The 27449-nt window shown below is 41.1% G+C and overlaps 1 protein-coding gene across 1 annotated transcript in view; it reads right to left on the bottom strand.

The window, feature by feature from the left end:
• Nucleotides 1-3096: 3096 nt before the first annotated feature.
• KIT (KIT proto-oncogene, receptor tyrosine kinase) overlaps nt 3097-27449 on the bottom strand; it is a gene marked incomplete at its 5' end in the record, with an annotated part of 55097 nt that continues 30744 nt past the window's right edge. The window contains 9 exons of the mRNA XM_015823255.1: nt 3097-3222; nt 11469-11574; nt 14018-14117; nt 14671-14782; nt 18552-18674; nt 21211-21338; nt 21627-21703; nt 25069-25210; nt 26603-26713. Of these exons, the coding sequence (XP_015678741.1) occupies nt 3097-3222; nt 11469-11574; nt 14018-14117; nt 14671-14782; nt 18552-18674; nt 21211-21338; nt 21627-21703; nt 25069-25210; nt 26603-26713 (1025 nt within the window). The remainder of the gene's footprint in view (nt 3223-11468; nt 11575-14017; nt 14118-14670; nt 14783-18551; nt 18675-21210; nt 21339-21626; nt 21704-25068; nt 25211-26602; nt 26714-27449) is intronic.

Genomic DNA, 27449 nt, shown 5'->3' with positions numbered 1-27449 from the left:
AAAAGCCAAAGAGCATTTTTTTTCTTGTAGCTTTAAAAGGTATGGGAAAGTAAAGTATGACAGAAGCCCTGTTTTCACTTTCTGTACAGAAATATACATTGAACTTGGGGAAAATATCCTATCACCTCTCTGTCTCCTGCACACTCAACAAAAATGCTATCTTGTTTTCACGTGTGACGATTATATCTGGTTAAAAGATGATTCTGCTCCTAGTCTTTCTGACTTCTGGGAGGTCTGTAGGAAAGATGCATTCACATCTTGAATAAAACGTGAATTTTTGCTGTCTTTGTAATTTGGGAATCTTAAGATGGCATACAGAACTACATCCCATTCAAATTGCATAGAATTGGCCGAACGGGCGAAGGTCAAGAGAAATAAGACAGCAGAATTCCTTCTGCAGTCCTATTCTCTACCCTTACACAGTGAAGAGCACGGAGGGAGAAACCTAAATAGGTAGATTCTTCCATACAATGGGGAATCTATTTTGCAAGGTTTCCAATCCTACATGTTCCAAGCCTACCAGTGTTGAGTTACACAAGGAGGAGAATCCCTTTCATGCATTCTTGTACAGATTGGAAAATGTCAACGGTTGACCACCAGATGCCTGGTATGTGTTCTGAATGTGAAACAGGGCTAAGAACAGCCTTCTCCAGTGGGGCCATTTAGGTAAGGTAGACCTCTAGCTCTCCTAGCTCCCTCAGCTGGAATGGTCAGTCCAACGACTCCGTTGAGCAGGTAAGGTTTTGAGGTACCCACAAATAATTTGCAGAATCTTCCCCTTTATCAGAATACGAAGATCTGCTGCATGTTGCAAGGAGAACCTAGTACTCATACAGAGTCTATTCCCTTCACAGAAGAGAATGGGATGCCTAGAGCTTGGACTAAGCCATTCCTCAAAGCCCTGGCAAAATTTGGAAAGATGGAACAGGATAACATCTCCAGTGAAAGGGTCTATAAAACTGGCCAACCCACTTCTGTAGCTATAACCTTAAACAACATAGAAGAATACCTAATTATAGATCAGATTACAGAGCGGAGGCTAATGGTATATTTAAGCTGAGGAGGACATCAGGAGTGGATTTTAATTATCTTGCATTTGGAGAAGTATTTAATAACATTGCAGTAGGGTAAATGATTGCTTTTATCGGAAATATATGTGAATGTTTAACAGTACAGTAAAGGTAAATAACAGAATGTGAAGGCCTAGTGCATTCTAAATAAATAAATACTTTAGAATTTGTTAGGAGATTTATTTAGAAGTCTTTTCTGGATGTTTTGGATTTAAGGAAAGATGCACTTTCCGGAAAAAAAAAATACCAATGGGCATAGATAACTGATGTTTACCAGCTAATACTCTGATTTTAACATGTTATTAGTCATTTTTCTCAATGCTGACATACCCAAATACTAAGCAACACAGGTAAATAAGACGTTCCCAGATGTAACTCAGAAATGGTTTACCTCTAATACTTTTTCAAAGTATAGGAAAATGCACCCCTGATCAAATTTGTGGAATTTATCCAATATATTTGACTGATTTAAATACACGCTGTCGCACATATGCACAAATTCAACAAGTGAGCCATCTTTTCACTCATATCAGTTCAATCTACAGGAGCTACACAAAGAATATATCACGATCGCTTTTGAAACACAAGTAGACGTTGTCTTCACCAGACTAGGAAATCCACCATATTTGATGTTACACTTTTTTTTACACCCTCTTACAGATGAAGATACTTTGTTAATATGGAAGCCACCATGTGACAGTCCAATTTTTTTTCTTCCCAGTATATGCTGCGGGAAACAATCGGAACTACCGCATCTGAGCAACAAATTCTGAACAACCACTAAACGGCAGCAAAGAGTCATGGAAAACTCTTAAAATTCTCTGCTCACACCTAGTGGTTCAGCTGGTAGTTGCAGGCCAGATACAGCAGCCCTGAACATAAGACAAAAAAAGCAATGAGAAAGCACTACCAGGTACAGAAAATATATCTGTTAGAACAGGGGTCCTCAAACTTGGCCCTTTTATGACTTGTGGACTTCAACTCCCAGAATTCCTCAGTCAGCATGGCTGACTGAGGAATTCTGGGAGTTGAAGTCCACAAGTCATAAAAGGGCCAAGTTTGAGGACCCCTGTGTTAGAACGTGAACCCTGTAAAGAAAAATGAGGCTGGTAAATTCTTTTTTGTCCCTCTCACGTTATATATTTTCTGCTTAGAGCATTGTTTCTTCAACCTTGGCAACTTTGAGATTTTAACTTCCAGATTTCCTCAGCTAGCCAGCCTGGTGGCCAAGGTTGAGAAACACTGGCCTAGAGTGAAAAATTTGGAAATACTGAACTAAGGTATAAGCGAGGTGGAACTGGCTGTTTTCAATCCCCATACTCAAAGCTAGGGAATCTGTGGTTCTCCAAAAAGTTACAATTTTAACATCCATGACTACAAGCTTGCTTCACAGCCACAAGTTCCTCAACTTCATACTTGGAATAAGTTCTGTTTGATGCTCATTCAAGATTTATTTCTCAACCAACTGTTACCTCCTTGGATTTGGAATGTCAGTTTTTTTGCTTTCACTTCTAACCCCTTTAGATTTGGGAAATAATGGAGATTGCTCAAATATTTGCTCTTCCACGCTCAATACATCAACTTTTTGGACTTCTGATGCCTTTCATATAATGCTCTTTTTAAAAAACACAAAAACAACCTATACTTATTTTTGAAACTATTTCCCACTCCCAAATCTGATTCTACATTACAATTGCCTATAACACAGCAATTATACAACTTCTAGTAAGCAGTGTTAACAATGGTATGGGAGGTCTAATTTTGTACGTGATTAAAAAGAAAACAACACAAAGCAAGTACTGCAGTACTCCTACTAACCATTAGAGCAGGGGTCTTCAAACTTGGCCCTTTTCTGACTTGTGGACTTCAACTCCCAGAATTCCTCAGCCAGGCACGCTGGCTGAGGAATTCTGGGAGTTGAAGTCCACAAGTCATAAAAGGGCCAAGTTTGAAGACCCCTGCATTAGAGCAACAGATTGTCATTTTGAAACCGTACATTCTCCAGCAAGATTGGCCGAGTCTTTTTTCAAACGTCCTCGTGCGTGAGTAAGGGTTGAGTAGATGAAGCGCTGCTACCCACTGAGTTAATTCTTACGGAGTGATCTGTAGCATTTCCTTGACTACAAATGCCATTTGAAACATTTGAGTAAATCTGGAAAAGAGATGAATTAGAATCAGTCTATTGGACACAACACCAAACCACCCATACATTTTTTGCATCTAATCTGCGAAAGCAAATGCTGTCTTGCCTTCAACAATCTGATAACATGTATTACAAAAGCTCAAGCCACTGTAATTTTAGTGACTGCTTTTTGCTTGCTCAGAACATTGATTCTGTTTATGATTTCTTGGCTTTATATCTACATTTTATAGAGATTTCAATTACCCTATGATGAGAGGCAATCAACAAACGTCTCTTTATACTTATTTCAATGTATGTTTGCAATGCTATTAATAACCTCAACATTTTTCTTTAAAAAAAAAAGATAATTTATTTTAATACAATGCTAATAATAACCTCAACATTGTTTTTTTAGAAAAGATAATTTTACTTTAAGAACCTGTCCTCTTAGTTTTACCTTTGTTAAGTTAATGACACAGTTGTTAAGTGAATCTGGATTTCCCATGGCCTCCAACCTTTTGGACACCAGGGACTGGTTCCATGGAGACAGGTTTTTCCCTGGATCGGAGGGGGCGTGGTTTTATGTACTGCCTGCATCCCATGGATGGGGCTTAGCTTGTCAGAAAGTCTCAAAAGTGGATCACATGACCCCGGGATGCTGCAACTGTCATAAATATGAATTAGCTGCCAAGCAGCTGAATTTTGATCATGTGATCATAGGGATGCTGCAATGGATGTTAAGTGTGAAAAACGGCCATAACTCCCTTTTTTGGGTGCTGTTGTAACTTTGAACAGTCACTAAATGAACTGTTGTAAATCGAGGACGACCTATAGAAGTAAATATTAGAGACTTGCAACAGTCTCTCCCATTCCCAACTAAGTACTTATACAAATGCTATAGGTCAGTGATGGCGAACCTTTTAGAGACCGAGGGCCCCAAAACCCCCCTGCCCGCCTGCAGGGCCACCCACCACCTCCACGGCCCACCCCAGATCGCCCAGGCGGCCCAGCGGCACCATGGTAGCCACACCCTCTGCTTGCGCCCCGCAGCATCATCTGCGCACAACGGGGCGCGAAGGCAGAGTCTTGTCCCCGCTGCCTGGCTGCCATATCCTTGGCTGCACTGCTCTGTGCAGGCCGCGCTCGGGGGTGACTCTCCTCCGGGGGGCTGCTGGTGAGGGGGCCATGGGGGGAGGGGGGCTGGGGTGACGGTGCGCATGCCCACGGAGATGGCTCTGAGTACCGGCTCTGGCACGTGTGCCATAGGTTCATCACTACTGCTACAGGTCTAAATGTGGCCTATACCAGCGGCCTCCAACCTTTTGGACACCAGGGACCGGTTCCATGGAGACAGGTTTTTCCCTGGACCGGAGGGGGCGTGGTTTCATGTACTGCCTGCATCCCATGGATGGGGCTTAGCTTGTTTGCGCGGCCCGGTTTCTGGCATGCCACGGACTTTGTGGTTGGGGACCCCTGGCCTATACTGATTGGAATCTACTTCACTGGCCATTTTCAGTCACATTAAACAAGCCATGTGACACATTCACACCAAAAGAAACTGTTCACACTGAATCCAGACAAAACAGTCACGGTGGAAGCAAAATAACTACACACCCTGCATGCTTTCAAAAAGGATTCTACTCGTTTTAACACCCAGCTTCACACTTCCTCACTGATGAACAAAGAGATGGCTTCAAGTGTGAAAAAGCAAGGAAGCATCAAGAGGAGACAAAACAGCTGAGTCCAGCTGCAATCTGTGCCTTCAGATGAGAATATAGCCATACCAGCAAGAGACAAAAGAAGAGAAAAAATAATCATGGGTGAATCACGAGCACGATGCCAAAATGGACAACCTAGTACAGGATCTATGCATTTATTAAATTTGTATGGCCGCCCATTTCACAAGAAGTGACTGTGGATGGCATACAACAAAAAATATAAAACAGTAACATGTCAGAAATAGTCATATTAAAAGGTTAAAAAAAATGAAAGGGAGTCACCTCAAGATAGGGAGTCACCCTAGGCGGGATCACCTAGCTAGATTTTGAGACACTTCTAGAAAATCAGTAGGGATAGAAATGATCTCACTTAGGGGGTACATGGCAGAGAAGAACCATTGTGTGCAGTTCCCTGACAGATGGGATCCGTAGCAGGCATCTCGTGCCCAATCTGATGGGACATTTAAGCCATTCAGTCAACAAGACCGAGGAAGAAGTAAAGTTGCTCATAAACAAAATTATTTGGAAAAGTCAATAAGAATCAAGGATAACTAAGTCCTCATACCTCTACGGCCTGCCGTAAACTGACAAGCCAGAAATCCCTCTGCAACCAATTGTCAGCTTCATTGGAACAACAAGTTGCAAAACATCTGGTCAATATACTAAACTCACATCAGGAAAACACTGAAATCTGCCATAAACAACTGTGAAGTATTTACGGAAAGGATTAAAAGAAAAACGATCAAGACTCGGTTAGTAGAATAACAAAATGCAATAAGACCCCAATGTATTGGGGTATGTAAATATCTTCATAAATGACTTACAGTAGATGAGGGAACAGAAGGGGAACTCATCAAATTTGCACATGGCTCTAAGCTGGCAGGAATAGCCAACACCCCAGAAGACAAGGTCAGGATCCAAAAAGGTCTTGACAAACAACGGGCCCTATCCAACAACATGAATTTTAATGTGGAGAAAAGCAAGGTTTTACACTTAGGCAGGAAAAACCAAAGGTACAAGTACAGATTAGGCAAAACCTGGTTCAAAAAAAGAAACATTGAGAGGGACCTTGGAGTCCTACTAGATCAGTGGTTCTCAACCTTTTTAATGCCGCGACCCCAACCGGTCGTAAGTTGAGGACTAAACCGGTCGTAAGTCGAGGACTAAACCGGTCGTAAGTTGAGGATTACCCAACCGGTCGTAAGACGAGGACTTTCCCTGCCCGGGAGCGCCGTGCATGCGTGGTTCCGCCCCCTGCGCCGGCTGAGGCGTAGCTGGCAAGCGGCAGAGATAGAGCAGGCCGACCACCAGCTGGCCCAGCCCAAGGGAGGTAAGGCACCCACCGGAAAAGGGGGAAAAAATGGCGGACAAAAAAAATGGCGGACAGCCTTGCTTGGCGACCCCCATGAAATGGTCGATCGACCCCAAATGGGGTCCCGACCCACAGGTTGAGAACCACTGTACTAGATGATCACTTAAATATGAGCCAGCAGTGTGCAGCAGCAGCAGCCAAAAAAGCTATGCAATCCTTGGTTGTATAAACAGAGGCATAGAATCAAAATTAGTACCGCTTTATAAAGCCTTAGTAAGGTCACACCTGGAATATTGCATCCAGTTTTGGTCACATTACAAAAAAGATGTTGAGACTTTGGAAAAAGTGCAAAGAAGAGACAACTAAGATGATTAAAGACCTGGAGATGAATACATATGAAGAATAGTTGCAGGATTTGGGTTTGGCTAGTCTAAGAGAAAAGAAGAACTAGGGGTGACATGATAGAAGTATTCCCATATCTGAGATGCTGCCACAAAGAGGAAGGGGTCAACTTATTTTCCAAAGCACCAGAAGGCAAGACAAGAAACAATGGATGGAAACTAATCAAAGGGAGAAGCAACCTGGAACTAAGGAGAAACTTCCTAACCGTGAGGACAATTAACTAGAGGAACAGCTTGCCTTCAGAAGTTGTAGGTGCTTCATCACTGGAGGTTTTTAAGAAGATACTGGACAGTCCTTTGTCTGAAATGGTATAGGGTCCCCTGTTTGAACAGGAGGTTGGACTAGAAGACCTCCAAGGTCCCTTCCAGTTTTAGTCTGATTGATTATTGAAAAAAAAAGGTAGAGCAGCTGAACACTGCATAAAGTGCTACTGCACTGGGAAAAAAACATGACATTCCTAGCCTCTGAAGACAATAAACGAAAAAGGAATATCCAGAAAACAATTTAAGTGGAAACAACTAATCTGAAAAGGTTTGGAATACAGAATTCCTTGGACAATAAAAAAAACAATCAGCGGGATTAATGACAGGATCTGTCCAATGGGAAATTAACCATTACTTTTAACTTGCTTGATGACAATTAGTTTATTGCAGAAATGATGCATGGTTATATACTATTATTTGTGTTGTGCATTAAACAATTGATTTTTTGTTGTTGATTGCAGATGGCAGTGAAGGAAGTTCATATAGAACCACCAAATATTTCGTTATTATGTGACCCACACTGTCCTGAAACAACGCTAGGGAATAAAAGCTTCTTGTCTAATGCCTAGAATTGTAGGTGCATAGTTGTTTTGCTGAAACTTTGCATAAGCTATTCAATTTTAATTCCACCTTTTAATTTGTAAAGTTCTTTTTTTTCTTTTTCTTTTTAAATTTTTAAATTTTTTAAACCAACAAAACAAAACATAACACAACACACATACACACACAGTGTATACTCCTCCCTTTTTTTAACAGCGATTTCGTAACGGTAATCTTCTATTATTTACATTTCCCCCCCTTATTCTTCTTTAGAATATTTGTCCTTGTTGCCCCGTTGTTTCTTATTTTTCTTCCTTCATACTATACTTCATACTAAGAATAATACATATTATTATTACTATACATTATTATACACACATTTTCCACTTTTGACCTTTCCACATTTATTCTCCTCTATTATTTCTAGTCTCCAACCAGTCATACCACTTGTTCCATGTTAGATAATACTCTGTGTCTTCCTTTTCTTTTACCTCTTTTGTTAATTTGTCCATTTCAGCACAGTCCAGGATTTTCCTTATCACTTCTTCCTCTGATGGTATATTCTCATTTTTCCAGAACTGTGCGTATGCTATTCTTGCTGCCGTTGTTATACGTAGAATTAAGTACCGTATTTCTTAATTTGTAAAGTTCTAGGTGGTTTATTGAAATTCGACTGAAAATTAATTCCACTATCCTTAGCATCACTCATTACCACACAGTCACACTGGGAATGCGGTATGCCACTTGGATTACAGTGTGGCTTTGGAATAGCAACTGCTGGTTTGTGTTAAGCAACTACGATGGTCTGTCTCATTTCCCTTCCTTGACTGGCTGACAGTTGAAAGACTACACTCACTGTCTCCAATTTCCTAAGATACATATTTTTGACAGAACAATGACAAACAGCACACCAAGGCTGCAAACTAAGGTTTAAACTCTGCAGTTGATTAGTTGTGTGCCATTTGTATTATAATGCAAAAAAACAACAAAAAAAGAGCACTCTTTGAGTGCAAAGTGGTCTCTAGTTTTGTTGGTTTTTTTCCAAGTCTTTGCTAGTAGATTGGCATTTGCTTACAGCAGTGGTTCTCAACCTTTTTAATGCCGCGACCCCAACCGGTCGTAAGTCGAGGGCTAAACCGGTCGTAAGTCGAGGACTAAACCGGTCGTAAGTCGAGGACTACCCAACCGGTCGTAAGTCGAGGACTTTCCCTGCCTGGGAGCGCCACGCATGCATGGTTCCTCCCCCTGCGCCGGCCGAGGCGTAGCTGGCAAGCGGCAGAGACGGAGCAGGCCGACCACCAGCTGGCCCAGCTCAAGGGAGGTAAGGCACCCGCCGGAAAAGGGGGAAAAAAATGGCGGACAGCCTTGCTTGGCGACCCCCGTGAAATGGTCGATCGATCCCAAATGGGGTCGCGACCCATAGGTTGAGAACCGCTGGCTTACAGATAGTCCTCATTTAATGACCACAACTGGGACTGGCAACCCAGTGGCTAAATGAAACAGTCATTAAGTGAAACCACAACTGTGCTTTGTTCGTCTTACTTCAGCTTTCTTTTGCTTTACAGACTTGCGACGGCTAAACTGTAAAGGTGAGGATTCATCAAAAAGTGACCTTTTCATCAGTGTGGTGAATTGTGAAATGGGTTGCTAAACGAGGACTACCTGTACAGATAGTCCTTGACTTACAATAGTTTATTTAGTGACCGTTCAACATTAAAATAGCACTTAAAAAAAGGGACAAGGCTGTTTTTGCACACTTACGATCCACGGTCAGGTGATCAAAATTCAGACGCTTGGCAACTGACTCACATTTATGACGGTTGCAGAGTCCTGGGGTCATGTGACTCCCTTTGGCAACCTTCTGAACCGCAAAGTCAACGGAGAAACCATATTCGTTTAACAACTGGGTTATTAATTTAACCATCGCGGTGATTCCCTTCACAAATTTGGCAAGAAAAGCCGCAAAATGGGGCAAAACTCACTCAGCCAATTTCTCGCTCAGGAACATAAATTTTGGGCTCAGTTGTGGTCGTAAGCCGAGGACTCCCTGTATTACCTTTCACTAAACGGGCAGCCTTCTTTCACTGAGTTCAAGGGAAAGTGTCAACTGCTTTTTAACTGAGTTCGGTTAAAGGGTTCAGTTGGCTGGGAACTACAGTATATTACAGTGATGGTGAACCTTTTAGAGACCGAGTGCCCAAACTGCAACCCAAAACCCACTTATTTATCACCAGGTGCCAGGTGGGCGTGGCCCACTGGGTGGGCATGGCTGTGGTCATGGCAGACTGGGTGGGTGTGGCCAAGGTGGGCGTGATCACCTCGATGTTGCTCATGGAGAGGGATGCCTGTGGGGGCCAGGCAGGGTTCGGGGAGATCCAGGGGGTCTCTGGCAGGTGGGGCAGTGGGCAGGAGGCTCGTCCTGCAGGATGAGGCGAGGCAAGGCAGGGCAGGGCAGGGGTGCCATTGTTGCAGGGCGAGGCAGGGGCCGGGGCGGCTGCTGCCTGACACCATCAGCCCCCGCACACAGAGGCCAGCGAGCGCATGGGGGCTAACAGTGTCTGTCAGCAGCCACAGCCTGCCGGCCCCTTGACCGGTGGACTCTGGGGCTCCGGAGCCCGCCACCAGAAGTTCAGAGAAGCCGCCTCTGAGCTGGACAGACGGCCAACAGCTGAGGAGGCGATGCAGTGGGTCGTGCCCGGGAAAGAGGAGAGCATGCAAGGCCAAGAGGGATGGGACCGGGGGGAGGGAACCAGCCGTGCTGGGATGCATCTGGCCACGTGGGACCTCGGCGAGTTAGCGGGCGGCTGGTTGAAGAGCGGCGGTTGCCATCTCCGGGGCATGGCGCGCGTGCCCACAGAGAGGGCTCCAAGTGCCGCCTCTGGCACGCGTGCCATAGGTTCACCACCACTGGTATATTATAATAACATTTGCTGTCCCCTCTGCCAATTCTTATCCTAGTCTTTTTTGGTTTGGTTTGTCCTCATGTGGAGTGGGGTAGACTGAGTAAACGGCAAAGGAACAGATTAAACCCTCCGTCTTCACATACTTCATCCCTTCTGAAGGTCACAGTTGGCAGGAAACTAAGCCCGCCCCCCCAAAAAAAGACAGTGATAAGAATGTGCTGAGGTTAGGACCAGTGTGTGTTTTGGTTCTGACAGGCAGTTAGCCCATAAAGTGGAAACTTTATTGCCTAAGTCAACAAAGAGACAGAAGGAGAAGAACACTTTTGTCAAAGCTCACCAACCTCTGCTGAATAGCTGGGGGAGGTTGTGTGTTTTGACACTTCTATAGGTAAGTCCTGGACTTGTAACCGTTCATTTAGTGACTTTTCAAAGTTACACCGGCACTGAAAAATGTGACTTACGACCGTTTTTCACAGCTCCGACCTTTGAAGCATTCCCACGATCGTGTGGGTCAAAATTCAGATGCTGGGCAAGGGGTTCATACTTACGACCGCGGTTGCATCCCAGGGTCACGTGATGCCCTTTTGCGGCCTTCTGACAAGCAAAGTCAACGGGGAAGCCATTCGCTTAACAACCGGGTTACTATTTTATCAACTGCAGTGATTCACTTAACAACGGTGGTAAGAAAGACTGTAAAATGGGGCAAAACCCACCTAACAACAGAAATGTTGGGGCTCAATTGTAGCCGTATGTCAAGGCTATGTTTGTATTGTATCCTCCTGTTTTACTATGGTTGGTATAGCTGGAGAGAGAAAATGGGTCCCTCTTCCAATTCTCCAAACTCACCGTTTAGTACTTTTTTTAAAGCTTTGATAAAGCCGTACTTCCAACTCAACCTCTTCCCAAAAAATTCAGCGGCCCACAAGGCGTGCTGAATAAAGCTGAGGGGCATCTTTCTTTCAAAAGCCAAGCTTCTCAAAAGTCAGGTCCCTGCTTTTATCTGTAAGTTATATGATTTATCTTTTGGATGAGACGAATGGAATGCCCCATAAAAAAAGATCTATGAACAACGATCACCCAACGTTGACCCTCCCGGTAGTCTCCCTTTGGGAGCTTCGCTGCAATTCTCAATGCTCACATGACTTGTGGTGTCGGAAATCTGTTGTTCAATCAGTTGTACAATTTGCTTGAAGGTTGGCCTCTTCACAGGATCGGCATCCCAGCAACACTTCATGGTGTTGAAGCTACAGAAAACAGAATGAACCGAATGGATATCATTCGTCTTCTTAAATATCACAATCCTTTCTCGCTAGTTCGTTTTGCTAACCGTTGGTAGATGTTTTCCCATGTTTTAAAATAGACTTGAGTCTTCTTTCTCTTTAATCTCTAAGGTTAGTCTGTCCATTTCTGCACATTCTAAAAATGTTCCTGATTATGATCTCATCAGATGGTATATTTTCATTTTTCCAATATTGATACTTAATAAGATGAATGATAGCTACTGATTAATTGATAACTCTTTGTGATTACTGTTATTCTTATTGACTATAGCTATTTACTACTACATTAATTACTGTTACCGAATATATGTACCCGGACGATAGTCTGCTTGCTAAAGCTTGGAAATGTTATTGGGGGCAACCCCATTGTTGTACCTACCCCTATCCCAACCCCATCCCTGAACCCCACTACCTATACTGACCCTATCCCTCCCCTAATCTTATAAAACTTAATAAAATATTGTATATAAAATAGAATGAACCGAATGGAAACATCAGTCGTAATTTTAGAACGTTTTTAGGGCTTTGAGAAAAATTCATAGGCGTGCAATTTGGTTTATTTTTCCAAAGCCAACCGTTAGTTTAATCACCAAAAGCATGAAACTGCCTTCTCAAAAGAATCCTGAAAAATGCAACGTGTGTCTAAAGACCCAGCCTCCCATTTGTCACACAGTACTAGATCAAGGATAATCATCGTGCTTTTATATTATATTCCTTGGACACTGAAAGAATTCTGCTATGGAGCGTGCTGGAATTGCATATGCATTTTTTTTATTCCCAATGCGAATGAATGCTAGTATGACAGTCTGCAAGGGTTCATAACTCCTTGAAGTATATCGTAAGGAACTCTAGAAGAGCTGAACTTATTTTATTAAGTAGTGAGATAGGCATACCTTTTTTTCTGGAATGCTCACATGATCATCCAATGTTGCACAGTCACATAGGCATTCCAGAAAAAAAAATTAAACTGGTTGACGAACTTATTAATTTTATTTACATGCTAAAATACACATACATACATATGCACAGATATTCTTATAGATGTACTGGAAATAAATGCAACGATGATGTTTTATTTACTTTTCAATTAACAGAATAACTGAGTAACAGAGTTGGAAGGGACCTTGGAGATCTTCTAGTCTAACCCCCTGCTCAGGCAGGAAAATACATTTCTGCTGATTTTTAGGAGAGTAGCTACCGTGTTTCCCCTGAAAATAAGACTCAACCAGAAAATAAGCCCAAGCATGATTTTTCAGGATGCTCGTAATATAAGTCCCACCTCAAAAATAAGCCCCAGTTAAGATAGTCAGCCAGACAGATGCATTTAATATCATATTTCTCCAAATATAAGCCCTAACTGGAAAATAAGCCCTAATGCGTCTTTTGGAGCAAAAATTAATATAAGACCTGGTCTTATTTTCGGAGAAACATGGTATTGACACAGGGCAAAATACCAATGTACTATTCAGGGCAAAAAAACATTTTGTCCCTAATCTATAAGAAGACAATATCTTATAACTGGAAAACCAATGATCAAGATCAATTATTAAATGGATGAATTGGCTGTACACCAGTGAAAGCCAGTTGCACCAGACCATAGTGAAATGGACATAAAACTTGGCTTAACTGTGATGATGATGGTTGCTGTTATTCAGATCGCTGCTATTCGCATAAGGAAATCAAATAACTTCCATGGACCTTCTATGCATACCACAATGGTGCATACCATTGTGGTCACACCACAATGGGTTAATTTGAAAACATTTGGAAGTATTGGACAAGGTCTACTGACAATTTGCCATGGCCAACTCACCATGGCCGACTGACGTCAGCCAACGCTCCACAGGACACTTTTTTTGCGGGAGAAAAGTTACACTAATATCGAAGAAATTATGAAAAGAATAATTAAAGAAAGGGTGCAAAAGGAAGAACAGAATGAAATGCAAATGGTAAAAATTAAAATAAATTTTAATTTATTTTAAATAATTAAATAGAATTGTTAAATCGTCCCACAGTTGAGCTGTCCCATGGTGAGTTGGCCGTGGCGAGTTGGACGTGGTGAATTTGCCATGGCGCGTCGGCCCCAGTGAGTTGGCCGTAGCAAGTGGTCCCCTTTCCTCGGACAATGCATGCGAGCGCGAATAAATGTGGGATATTGACTGAGCAGGATGTGTGGTCCCAATGGGATGAAAAGAAAGCACCATGGCTAACTGTAACTCAGTTTCTTTTCCACGGTATCAATTCAAACGGAATTCTACAAAATTGGCAAACATATGAAAATGCGAGAAGGTACCTATGATTTACTCTACTACTGAAACTTACAAAAAGCCAGCCTAAAATAAAACAAGCATTTTCATCAAAATCTGATAATCGGGTGTTTTGAAACGTTAAATAAATTCAGACTCACATTTCTGGAGGGGCGTATTCCGGACTAAACATTCTGTATCCTTCCTTAATATTTTTATAGAACTTGGAATCCACAGGCATTCCGGGATAGGGGCTGCTTCCTATTCAACAAGAAGCTATCTATTAATATATCATTTTAATTACATATTTATTTGTATTTATTAATCACCCAGTCCAATGGGCTCTGTTTTAAATGGATTTATGTTTTAAAAATGAGAGTGATAAAACATCCAGGAAATAAATATAGGTAGTCCTCAACGTACAATCGCAATTAAGCCCAAAATTTGTGTGGCTAAGTGAGACATTTGTTAAGAGAGTTTTTGCCCGTTTCTTGCCACAGATGTTAAGTGAATCCCTGCAACTGTTGAGTTAGTAACGTGGTTGTTAAATGAATCTGGCTCCCCCACTGACTTGGCTTGCCAGAAAGGTGCAAAAGAGGATCACATGACCCTGGGACACTGCGACTGTCGTAAAGACGAGTCAGTTGCCAAGCGTCCGAATTCTGATCACATGACCCTGGGGATGCAGTAACAGTCATTAAAGCGTGAAAAATAGTCACAGGTCACTTTTTTCTATGGTCTTGTAACTATGGATAGTTACTAAGTGAACTGTTGTAAGTGGAGGACTACCAGTATATAGGACATATTTGATCACCTAAAGAGAAGAGTTCCCAAAGCAGAATTCCATAAGACCAAACGTCGCTCTCAAAGGTATACACACATTCAAAAATACTCTCAGGTGCCATCCATTTGACGGGAAGCCGTGCCTGGGTAGACAAAGGAAGAAAGTGTTACAGAAATAATGGATAAACGATCTTACCCTATCCAAGGTAAAAATCAACCATTATTTGACACAGCTTTCAACGGATTAAACATTTAGTCTGATGCCTCAGTTAGCTTTCAGTACATTTAATTGTTAATTAATCCTATTGTTATAAAAAAAAAATTGTTGTTGTTGTTAGTTGCGAAGTCGTGTCCGGCCCATCGTGACCCCATGGACGATGTTCCTCCAGGCCTTCCTGTCCTCTACCATCTTCTGGAGTACATTTAAGCTCACGCCTACTGCTTCAGTGACTCCATCCAACCACCTCATTCTCTGTCGTCCCCTTCTTCTATTGCCTTCAATCTTTCCCAGCCATTAGGCTCTTCTCCAGTGAGTCATTCCTTCTCATTAGGTGGCCAAAGTACTTGAGTTTCCACTTCAGGATCTGGCCTTCTAAAAAGCAGTCAGGGTTGATCTCTTCTAGGACTGACCGGTTTGATCGCCTTGCAGTCCAGGAGACTCGCAGGAGTCTTCTCCAGCACCAGAGTTCAAAGGCCTCAATTCTTTGGCGCTCAGCCTTTCTTATGGTCCAACATTCACAGCCATACATTGCAACTGGGAAAACCATGGCCTTGACTATATGTACTTTTGTTGGCAGGGTGATATCTCTGCTTTTTAGTATGCTGTCTAGATTTGCCATAGCTTTCCTCCCCAGGAACAAAGGATAAATTTGCACGTTATCAAATATATAATAAAAACAGTCTGCCATTGCTGGAAGGGACACTACAAGAATACTAAAAAATAATATATTATTTTTGTTCCCATTCAACAATTAAGAGACCAAATGCCCTGAGAACTTGTACTTTTTTTCCTTTGGGGAAGAATATCAGCAATGGGAAGAGCAGATTGAAACCAAACAAGAAATGGGAATTATTGTCTCTCTTTTACCCTCCCTTTCAGAATGAACACATTTGATCCTGGAGGGAATGGTCAGTAAATTAATAAATTAAGGATAGTGTCCAAACTTTATCAATACTCTTAAACATGCTGCTAACTTCAACCCTGGGCTAAATTAAAATTTAGCTTCCGAGCTTGTTAGCTAAAGCTTCTGTTGAGATGAATAATAAAAGTTTTTTAATAATTATGCAGCAAATTGATTCTGATCAAAGAAGAAATGTACAATAGAAATGGGCACTGATTGTCCATATAATACTAAACAATCCCACAAAGATACTGAAAGAAATGTTATTTCAAAGGATTTATGAAACTTCAATCTGTCAAATAGAAGTGACTCCAATCTGCTTTTCATGAATGAGTGAGTGAATTCCTTTCCTGGCTGCTCCATTGGGATACCATATCATTTGACCCTAATTCAGTTTGATTGCAGTTGTATCTGAGCGCCACGTTGTCAGTTGTGTGGCCTGGTATACATTAGATTTAATTTGCCACAATCCTCCAGTTAAACTGACCAAAGACTTTAACTTGAGGAAAATCATTTTCCTGTATCCTATGGCTATTGTTTTCATGAATCCCATATATTCTGTACTTTTATGAATTTAAAATTCATGTCTTCATCCAGTTGCAAATCCTTTCAAGTCAAAATCTTGTAAACACAGCTTTAAATTATTACCCAAAGAACCATATAACCCGTTTTAAGTAATCAAGCAAAAGTTGGATCTTGGACAGAACTTGGACTACATTAAAAAAAAAAACAACCTCTGGAATTTGGGTGTTATGTTTTTTAATCACTACTATACATTTCGTGTTCTTTGTTACAATTTCTATAGCAAAGTATTGATTATTATTGTTGGCTTTGTTACTGAAGTTAACAGTTAAACCAGACTACTTTAGTGGATCTTATTATACATTTCATCCAATGATAACCACTGCATGATACAAGAACCACAAATTTATTCTGAAGTTTAGGAAAGTAAACTTCTTCATTCCTGTTTCTATGAATTCTATGAAGCAACAAAGCCTTTAAATTAAAGTGGTAAACTCTGTATCAAGAATGAATGTAAACATTCATGCTAAAAACCAGATGAAATGCTGACTCCTGTCATTTCTGAGAGGGATCGGTATTTCCTTAACATGTGCTTTAGGTTAGATCAGATACAGAGAAGGAACATCTTCTGCCTTCTTGGGTCCAGTTACAAATACCCTTTTTTCTAAACCATTCCGAACACAGAACAGGCAATTCAAGATAGCGAAAGCTCCTAATCCAAGCAAATGGGATGCAATTTACCTACTATCCATCTGCAAGCTCTTATCCTGCAACCAAGTTGTGGATAATTAGTCAGAGGCTAGAAATTATATCTGATCTCACCATTCATTTGGTCAGTGTACGCTGTTGTTATTAAGGGGCTTTCAGACACGAGTTTGCTTGCTTTTGTGTAATAATATTGGTTAGCTCCGTGAAATGCCTGCATCCCACTTTGAATTTAACAGGAAAAGCAGTGGCAGAAAGAAAAAAAAAATCTGCTAAAAGGAAGAAACACAGGTTTTTGTGTTCCAGCCTAATAACAACAACAACAACAACAACAACAACAACAATAATAATAATAATAATTTGAAAGGGATCTTGGAGGTCATCTAGTCCAATCCCCTGCTCAAACAGGAAACCCTATACCATTTCGGACAAACGGCTGTCCAGTCTCTTCTTAAAAACTTCCAGTGTTGGAGCATTCACTGCTTCTGGAGGCAGGTTGTTCCACTAATTAATTGTTCTCCCTGTCAGGAAGTTTCTCCTTAGTTCTTGGTTGCTTCTTTCCTTGATCAGTTTCCATCCGTTGCTTCTTGTCCTGCCTTCAGGCGCTTTGGAGAATAGCTTGACTCCCTCTTCTTCGGGGCAGCCCCTGAGATACTGGAACACTGCTATCATGTCCCCCCTGGTCCTTCTCTTCATTAAACTAGACATACCCAATTCCAGCAACCGTTCCTTATATGCTTTAGCCTCCAGTCCCCTAATCATCTTAGTTGCTCTTCTCTGTACTCTTTCTAGAGTCTCAGCATCTTTTTTACATCGCGGTGACCAAAACTGGATGCAGTATTCCAAGTGTGGCCTTACCTTAGATGAACTGAATCTTTATTATCAGGGAAGACTGCTTCAATTGCATCACCAATATACAGGAAGAGATTACAAGTTCAAAGAAGAGACGACATTGGGAAGAAGTTTATATCGGGGAGACCATTTGCAGCCAAGCTAATGCAAGTCAGGAAGAATCTCCTTCCTAACTTCTGTTTGGGAAACCAGCCAAATCAGGATGTTCCCTCCCCAAACTTTCCACCTTTAGAGAGAAGAACCACCTACTACAGAGCTAGTTGGTGTGATTTATGGTCCATAGACTAGAGCAGCGGTTCTCAACCTATGGGTCGCGACCCCATTTGGGGTCGATCGACCATTTCACGGGGGTCGCCAAGCAAGGCTGTCCGCCATTTTTTCCCCCTTTTCCGGCGGGTGCCTTACCTCCCTTGGGCTGGGCCAGCTGGTGGTCGGCCTGCTCCGTCTCTGCCGCTTGCCAGCTACGCCTCGGCCGGCGCAGGGGGTGGAACCACGCATGCGCGGTGCTCCCGGGCAGGGAAAGTCCTCGACTTACGACCGGTTGGGTAGTCCTCGACTTACGACCGGTTTAGTCCTCAACTTACGACCGGTTTAGTCCTCAACTTACGACCGGTTGGGGGTCGCGGCATTAAAAAGGTTGAGAACCACTGGACTAGAGTTTGATGCTACCACCAAGAGGTAAGCAAGAGTAGGTTGGATCAAACATACTTACATTTCCTTTCACCACGTAATTTGAGTCATTCCTGATGTCTCTTGCAAGGCCAAAGTCACATATTTTTGTTATCCGTCCATGGGTAAGTAATATATTCCTTGCTGCCAGGTCTCTGTGAATGCACTGAAGGAATACATTTGCAGAATGTACATGTTAGGCAAATAAACCAAAATAACCATCAGCACTGCAGATTACTATATTCAGTGATTCATAGTAGAACTCAGTTTTTTGAAGATAAGAGTATATGGATTCAAGAAAACACAAAACAGGTACATGCGGTCATTATATATACGAGATGGTCCTATATTGACACAAAAATATGCATTTCAATCTTCTACACGTTTTTTTAAAGATTTCATTGAATTTTATAGGGTTAGGGATAGAATAGGATCGGGATGGGGATTAAGGTTTAGGGTGGGGTTAGGATTAGGATTGGGATGAGGACAAGGTTGGGATCAACATTGGGGTTATCCCTCAATAACATTTTCAATCTTCAGCAAACAGACTATTTTCTTCAGCAAACAGACTATGTTTAATTAATAATTTGATATAGTAATAAATAATTGTAGTAAATGTAATAAACAATAATCACAAACAGTGTCAGTTAGTCAATGCATATCATTTTTCTTACTAATATATATTCAAAATACCATATCACATTCATTTCTTACTAGTTTGTTTTCCTAACCATTGGTAAAAATTATCCCATGTTCTAAAGTAAACTGAATCTTCTTTCTCTTTAATCTCTATCCATTTCTGCACATTCTAAAATTTTCTTAATTAAAACCTCTTCAGTTGGTAAATTTTCATTTTTCCAGCATTGGGCAAATGCTATTCTCGCTGCTGTCAGTACATGCAATATTAAATATTCATTCTCCTTCTCATAACTAGGTCCTAGTATTCCTAACAAAAACAGTTCTGGTTTAAAATCTATCTGTCTTTTCATCATCTTTTCCAACCATGTATGTATCTTAAATCTTGTACACATTTCTGTTCACAAGTCATATCATTAAGATGGCAGTTGGTTTTTTCCTTTCTCAACCCCTCTGATAGGTCAAAACATGCTTCAGAAGAAATGTTCTGTGGAAACCAATGGCATAGGCTTCTATGTAAACTTCAGGTTAGGAATGTGTTTATTCACGATTTCTAAATTAAAGTACAATCTTATGACTTCCGGGACAGAGTCTGTGGGCCACGGTACCATTTGGTTTCTTCTTTCTGAGTCTGGAGACAGGATTCTGATCTTCGGAAGAGTTACATCTAATTTCCTCCTTCTTTGTACACCAGCCCACAAGGTTGGATCTTGTTTAGATTTGGAAATTCTTATCGCAGAAATTGACAGAAGTCACAGATGTCGGAGGAGGAGGAGAAATAGAAGGATCCCTCCTCCAGGTGCCAGTACAAAAGACTGTGGATATCGACAGTTTTTGCTTATTTATTTCAAGTAACATAGGGCTCCTCACATCAAGACATTGCATATTTGAGGCCAAACATGCAATATAACATTTTTAGAAGTTACGTAACCGGGCACTGAAGAACTTGCAGATTTCCTATCTATCTGCAACTGGAGATGCCTTGCCAAAAATTGGTGCTTACACACTGCTTATCTGATATACGGGCAAAGACTAAAAAAACTGGGACCTAATGATTTTACAGGATAATACAGGGATTTTACTTCTGTATTTATTAAAAGCCTAAGACTGAAAATCAGGCTTGTCAGATGCTATATTTTTTCTATCCTGCTCTAGGGAGTGGAGAGTTGGTCTCTGACAGAAGGCCACCTGAAGAGACTAGAAGCATTTGAAATGTGGATTTACAGGCAGCTGTTACGTATAAGCTGGGTTGACAAGATCAGAAATGAGGAGGTGATAAGCCGCCTGGGAAAGCCAAGGGAAATCATCAAAACAATTAAAAAACAAAAATTAGAATATTTCGGATATGTGATGCGACACCCAGAAAAATACGGCATACTCCATTTAATCCTACAGGGAAAGATTGAAGGCAAACGATGTCCAGGCAGAAGAAGAACATCGTGGCTTCAAAATCTATGGGACTAGTTTGGACAAAACTCAGCAGCACTTTTTTGTGCGGCTGCTAATAAAAACATGATCGCCAACATGATCGCCAACGTCCGATAACGGATATGGCACAAGAAGAAGATTTATTAACAACGAAAATACAGAGAACATCATGACTCTTATACAAAAGGCTTCCCTGGGTATTCAAGTCTTTTCCCGTGTAAGATTGAGAGTATCTTGGCGACGTTTTGACGAGGTCCCACTCGTCATCTTCAGGCTGGGGTCTTCGGCTTCGTGCTTGTGCGAGCAAAGTGTGATCGGAGCTGCCGTCTCTCTATAAATATTGGTGTGTGTGTGTGGAGTGCTGGCTTTGTTGCTGTAGGTGGGTTGGTTGGCTGTGTTGGAGTTATTGTTTGCGGATTGTTCGGCTGTTTCGTAACATTCTGAGTAGCTGAGGTGCTGGCTGTGTGCCCATTAGTCTTTTGTGTTGTAACGACCTGGGTAATGGGCTGTGTGATGACATCCTGAGATCTAGTGTAGTGTAGTGTAGTGATATCCACAGAACTCAGGATAGATATTAAATTGACATACTCCCTATATATATATACTGTACAAATCAATTTTCTTGAGTTTCTACTTACATTTTTAGATGAAAGAAAGCTCATCCCTTTTGCTACCTGGTAAGAAAAACTTAATAGATCTTCAACATCCAGAACCAGTTCATCATCTTCTAAAATGGCAACAGTGACATCCTGATTAGCCAATGACCCTAAGCAGAACATGTGGGAACAGTAAGTGGAGAAATTATGCCACTGGGAAACAGAGCGGACATTTTATCAACAGAGAATGGCACTAAGACCCTACAGAAATGCTATTCAGATACACTGTCATTTAACTTTAAAAAAAAAAAAGAATGTAAATTTACCCAGCCAATATAACACTGTAAAATTGTTTTCACTTTTTTTTAACCTAAATTTTATTTTAAGTTTTTATGTATAAACAAATATCAACAATTTCAGAACAAAAGCTCTCCCCCTTCCCCCCCCCCCCAAATTACCTAGTCTTTTAGTGGTTTTGGCGTGGACAACTTGAGAAACTCCTGGTTTCATGTCCATGTACTCATTGGTGGCATCACTGTGTGGAAAGCAGAAGAAATATGAGACTAATCCATGCACGGAGTTCTTTGCATCTCAAATAAAGAACATCTTTTACAAGAACAAAGGAAGCATGTAAAATCTTCAGTTGCTAAATAACCACATTTCTTGAAAAGAGATGGAAATCTATTATTAACCTGTTGAAAGGTGAAGATATCTGGCTATGGGACTGTGAGTGCTACATAGGATTGTGAGTGCTATATTTGAATTCTGACATTTTACGGGAAAGGATCTTAGAACTAATCATGAAAAGACAGTTTAAATAATAGGTTATTTGAGCTGAAAAAGGTTAATTTTCTTTATGGAGCCAAAAAGCTTTCCCCTCTTCCAAAAGCTATCTTGTTGTAGGAAATTCCCTTTATTAATTGATTGACCTCCTTAGAAATGATTTATCACTGACTTTGTTTGAATAACACAAATTAAATAAGAAAGTAGCAGATCGTAATGTTAGAGGTCTTTTTGTGTGCAGGTAATTTTTTTGTTAGGAGGAATAGTTTATCTTGGCCTGATAAGTTTTTTTATCTGATTATTTAAACCTCCTAAAAGAATTTCTACTTCATATTACACACTTTGGGCAAAAATCATTTAAAAATTAAAAGGTTTTGATCTTTTTTTTAGCTTGGAGCACCTGACCATATAGCTATCTGCATCTTGTCTAACTAGCTGACAGATCCAAGCCAACTTTGGCTAGTTCAAAAAACTAAGAAATGGATTTCTTTAGCACTTTGATAGGAGACCATGTAATAGTAAGTACAGTTGTTGTGGGCCTGAATAATTTGGATAATTAAATAGAACAATATTTGTGACCCAATGGGTTAGTTGGAAAAGATGCCCGGAGGAAATGAACTGGACTATGATTATTTATCTGATTATTTAAACCTCCTAAAAGAATTTCTACTTCATATTACACACTTTGGGCAAAAATCATTTAAAAATTAAAAGGTTTTGATCTTTTTTTTAGCTTGGAGCACCTGACCATATAGCTATCTGCATCTTGTCTAACTACCTGACAGATCCAAGCCAACTTTGGCTAGTTTAAAAAACTAAGAAATGGATTTCTTTAGCACTTTGATAGGAGACCGTGTAATGGTAAGTACAGTTGCTGTGGGCCTGAATAATTTGGATAATTAAATAGAACAATATTTGTGATCCAATGGGTTAGTTGGAAAAGATGCCCGGAGGAAATGAACTGGACTATGATTCTTAAATAAATGTGTAAGTCTCGAACGAAGCAGATATGTCCCAACAATCCACTTCAACGAGCTGTTTTGCTTTACCAATACGAGTTGCTTTGTTTTAACACATCTCCAAAATGTCAAGGCTGATCTTCCTTGAAATGACCATTTCATTTTGCAAACTGGGGCTCTATACAGGCAGGCACAGAAATCCTTGTTCTCAAGCAAAGTGAAGCACTGAGGCTTCTTTTCCATCTGTAGGAGATGACCAGGCGGAGCCCAGGGGAAGGGTCAAACGCATCATCAGTCATGAGTCCCTTTGTCCCCACAAGAGATGTTAAGTCCAGCCCACCTTGAATTCCAGTGACTCTTTATCTACCACCAATTTGCTTGGGACTGTTAGTAGTTCAGATTCTTGTAGAGCTTGCAATAAATCTTTTATACCCATTTGAACTGGCTGGATCTCCTGATTCCCCTGGCGCTTGACAGAGTCACTGCTTCACGGAATCATTCTGAAAAATGGACTTCCCTGGAATTCCTGAGGATGCTAAATGCCCTTAGAAGCCCTAGATATTCTTATTAAACTCCGACTACTGTGCCCATTGTGTTTAAGATATAAATGCTCCCTGTCTGGATTGCAAATATCTTAAATCAGTCGTTTGTATAAAAACTGATGCTTTCCTAGAAAGCTATTTTCTATTCTAGAGCCTCTGTTTGCCTTATAATGGAAACATATCAGGAAACCAACTCCACAGGACTCTATAGCAGTGATGGCAAACTTATGGCATGGGTGCCAGAGGCGGCACGCAGAGCCCTCTCCGTGGGCACACACACCATCGCCTCAGCCCCACCTCCTCCCACGGCCCCCTCCATACCAGCAGCCCCCCGGAAGAGAGTCGCCCCCAGGCGTGGCCCGCGCAGAGGAGCGTAGCCAAAGACATGGCAGCTGGGCAGCAGGGACAAGACTCCACCCTCGCGCCCCATCGTGCGCAGATGATGATGCAGGCTGCGGGTGGAGGGCGTGGCCGCCATGGCGTGGCACGGCCGCCTGGGCAATCTGTGGCGGGCTGTGGAGGTGGTAGGTGGCCCAGTGGGCAGGGGGTGGGGCAGGGGTGGCATGCCTGGGTTACAGTAATACACTATTACAAGTCTGCCTGTATTTTAGCCTCCCTCCCTCTTACTCCCCACCCCACTGAGTCAGGGAGGAGTCATTGTTCTTAATGCTACCTATTTTCTCGCAACTTAAGGAACGCTTCTGCACATGTTGTTTCTACAAAAGATTCTGAATGTTCCCTTCACGGCCATCTCTGTGGCTCTCTATGGTTTGGCAAAGTGCTAAATTATAAACCCCCAACTTTGTTTCTGATCTCAAATCACAATACTCAAGTTTCCAAAGCTGTGTCTTACAATTTTTTTCATGACAAAATAAAGACAAAAACTTGGTTTCCATTCAAGTTTAACACATCAAAGTTACTCAAAAATACATCCCCCAGTGTGAACTACTCAATCCAGCTATTCAGGTGAAACCATTATACAAGTATCTTGTCCTATTGTCATTATCTAGGGCAGGGGTAGGCAACCTTGGCTCTTTTATGACTCGTGGACTTCTAGAATTCCTGAGCCAGCATGGCTCAGCTTGGAAACCTCTCCATTTCTCCTCAGCATGGCTGGCTCAGGAATTCTGGGAGTTGAAGTCCCCGAGTCATAAAAGAGCCAAGGTTGCCTACCCCTAACCTAGACTCTCTACCATTCTACCTCTCTTTTTGAAATATATAGCATGTGGACAATGAACTGTTGCTCAGCCCCTGATGAATGTATATAAAACTTAACGATAAAATCAAAAGAAAAATTGAAACTCCCTCTTAAATAGAAGACTAAGTGCTAGACTGGCACCATTAATGCAGAATCTGCATCTTTGTACAGAAATCAACTTATTTGGTGGATTTTGACCCAGACTATTGAATAAGATTATATGAAAGATGCATAGAGTACATATACCGTACTGGACACAATTCTGAAGAATTAGTGAATTTATAAATTTAAAAAACCCAACCCTTCCCTGCCTGCACACCTCTCGTAAAAGAGGCACAAATTTGTAAAAGCCAAAAGCAAACAAAAATGCACTGTGATTTCCTGGGAATAACTGCCAATTCTGGCAACACAGCCTTACTACATGTGTTCTTTTTGATAGAGAATATTCTTGTAAACAGCAGTTTCTTCAGGCCTCTGGCAAATAAAGGATTCCCGTTTCCTCCTTAGGAAATTCAAAAGGTCACCATAACAGCAATATTCAGTGATGACCAGAGTAGGACCTGCAGATGTAAAGGAAGTTGAAGAGTGGGTGAATTCTGCATTCTGTCTGAGACTCTTTTTTTTTTTTTAATTTAAAAAAAAAGATTATTTGTCTTCATGTACAAAAATGGGCCTTTTCAAACCACACTACAGATTTGTGTTTTGGCTTGAAAAGTCAGAGCAAAATTACATCAGCAGCTTCTTTATTCAGAAGCTGGGTTTTCATCCCAATTAAAATGCGGTCATTTCCAATTAATTATTCCTGCACATCAATAGTACTGCAGTGCAGAAACACACACACAAACACACACACACTAAGTAAACTGTGTGATAATGGCACAAACCAGATACATCTGCTTCATTTTAAAGTCTCCTTCCTGAAGGAACATCTCCGTTCCAAATACAAGCTTTTAACACTTATTCTTTTGATTTAGCCCATTTATTATTCATATAGTAATGTTAGAAACAACATTAAATATTATAGTTCTTAGTGTAATAGGGAAAAAAGCACACATTTGGACAGAACAGCCTATTAAGACTGAAAGCCAGATGCTAGAAAATGTTAAAGATAAAAAAATGGCAGAATCATGTTCTCTATAGTACAAAATATTTATTAGCCTGGTGTCTAATAAAAAAAATGGATTATATAATAATATTATCTGGAATTTCAATTATTGAATGCTGGGCTGATGCAAGTAGATCATAACAATTCTCTTAACTATCTTAAAACATATTTTGGCAACTAGCCTTCTAGAAGGTTTGTCAAAGTAAAATTACTACTTGTTTACGCTGAGATGGATATAATAAAAAGACCTTTAACCACTAGTTGGAGCAGAAAGACACAGATAAAGATACAGATAGCCTTATTTACTACATAATACAGTACATAATCGAACAAAGCACACAGTTTGAAGGCTCCTGATCGGTATTCTTGTTAAATCAAATGGATTCACTCTGAAAATACTCCATATTTTTTTTCTCCACCCACGAAAGATAAGCCTGCATTACATGTCTATCGAGAGCCTTTGGAGTGCTCTTCCACAGAGTTTGCTCTTAATTAGTGTTTGAAGCTTTGTAAACTTTTGTGTTACCTGAACAAGCTGATGGCTCTTTTATATTTAGATTATGCCCATTCTGTCTTTATGACACTTCCCAATCTTGAAGTAAGGTGACCATCAGTACAGTATGCCAGACTGGGTTCAAAATGGAAGGATTAATTATTTAGGCTGAGATACACAGACATTATGAATTCCTTGGGGTGCCAGAGTAATGAGTCCCAGAAGAAATGAAAACCAGCTTTTTCCCTCTCTGCTTGGGCTCAGATACTCAGTCAACTCAGTCAACTCTGAAGTGTGAATGGGACATCCCTCCCTTTTCTTCTGAAGGTACTCAAACACCCATCAAAATCCTACCTCCAATAGTACAGGCTCCAAGTAGGTTGACAATATTAATGTGATTGCCAAGATAACTCAACACCTTCAGTTCTGACATCAAGGCTTCTTTTTCGGTGAAATGAGCACTGGCTAGAAAAGAAAAGATGGAACTCAACAAATCGACGTGAATAAAGAGGAATGTTAGATATGTTTCCCGTTTTTGAGTTTACAGTATAAAAAAAACAGTAAAGGCGGGATAAAAACCAACAAACAAGCCTATTATGTAGTATTCCAGGGGTCTTCAAACTTGTCAACTTTAAGACTTGTGGACTTCAACTCCCAGAATTCCTCAGCCAGCCAGGGCTGGCTGAGGAATTCTGGGAGTTGAAGTCCACAAGTCTTAAAGTTGACACGTTTGAAGACCCCTGTAGTATCCCAATGTCCAATGACACTGAAGAATGAATCTGGTCCCATATTGCTGGGTAGCTGCCAAAAGTCCTACCTATGTAATGTTAGCTTTTTTTAAAAAAAAATAATTTAAATAAATTATTGGGAAGCTAAGTTAATATACACAAATTCTTCTGAGCTAATAGAGGCCAGGAACATTTTTAGGGAATAAAATGATGGAGGGTCTAGCACAGGGGAAGGCAACCTTGGCTCTTTTATGACTCGTGGACTTCAACTCCCATAATTCCTGAGCCAGGAGGGAAAGCAACCAGCTTACAGCCACCACAGTGAGTATTTTGTGAATGGCTTTAAGGCTGCTGTTGTACCTGCCCTTTGGAACAACAAACCCCTGCAGATTTGTTTGGCCCTGGCCCCGCAGCTGTTTCCTATGTCTTTGAAGGACATAGGAGCTTGTAGGTTGGACAAGCCTATCATTGTG

This window comes from Protobothrops mucrosquamatus, unplaced genomic scaffold, assembly GCF_001527695.2.
Source record: "Protobothrops mucrosquamatus isolate PMUCROS unplaced genomic scaffold, P.Mucros_1.0 scaffold1816, whole genome shotgun sequence".
Classification (NCBI taxonomy): Eukaryota; Metazoa; Chordata; class Lepidosauria; order Squamata; family Viperidae; genus Protobothrops; species Protobothrops mucrosquamatus.
Note: the sequence above shows the minus strand (reverse complement) of the source record. Positions and strands in the feature narration are given on the sequence as shown.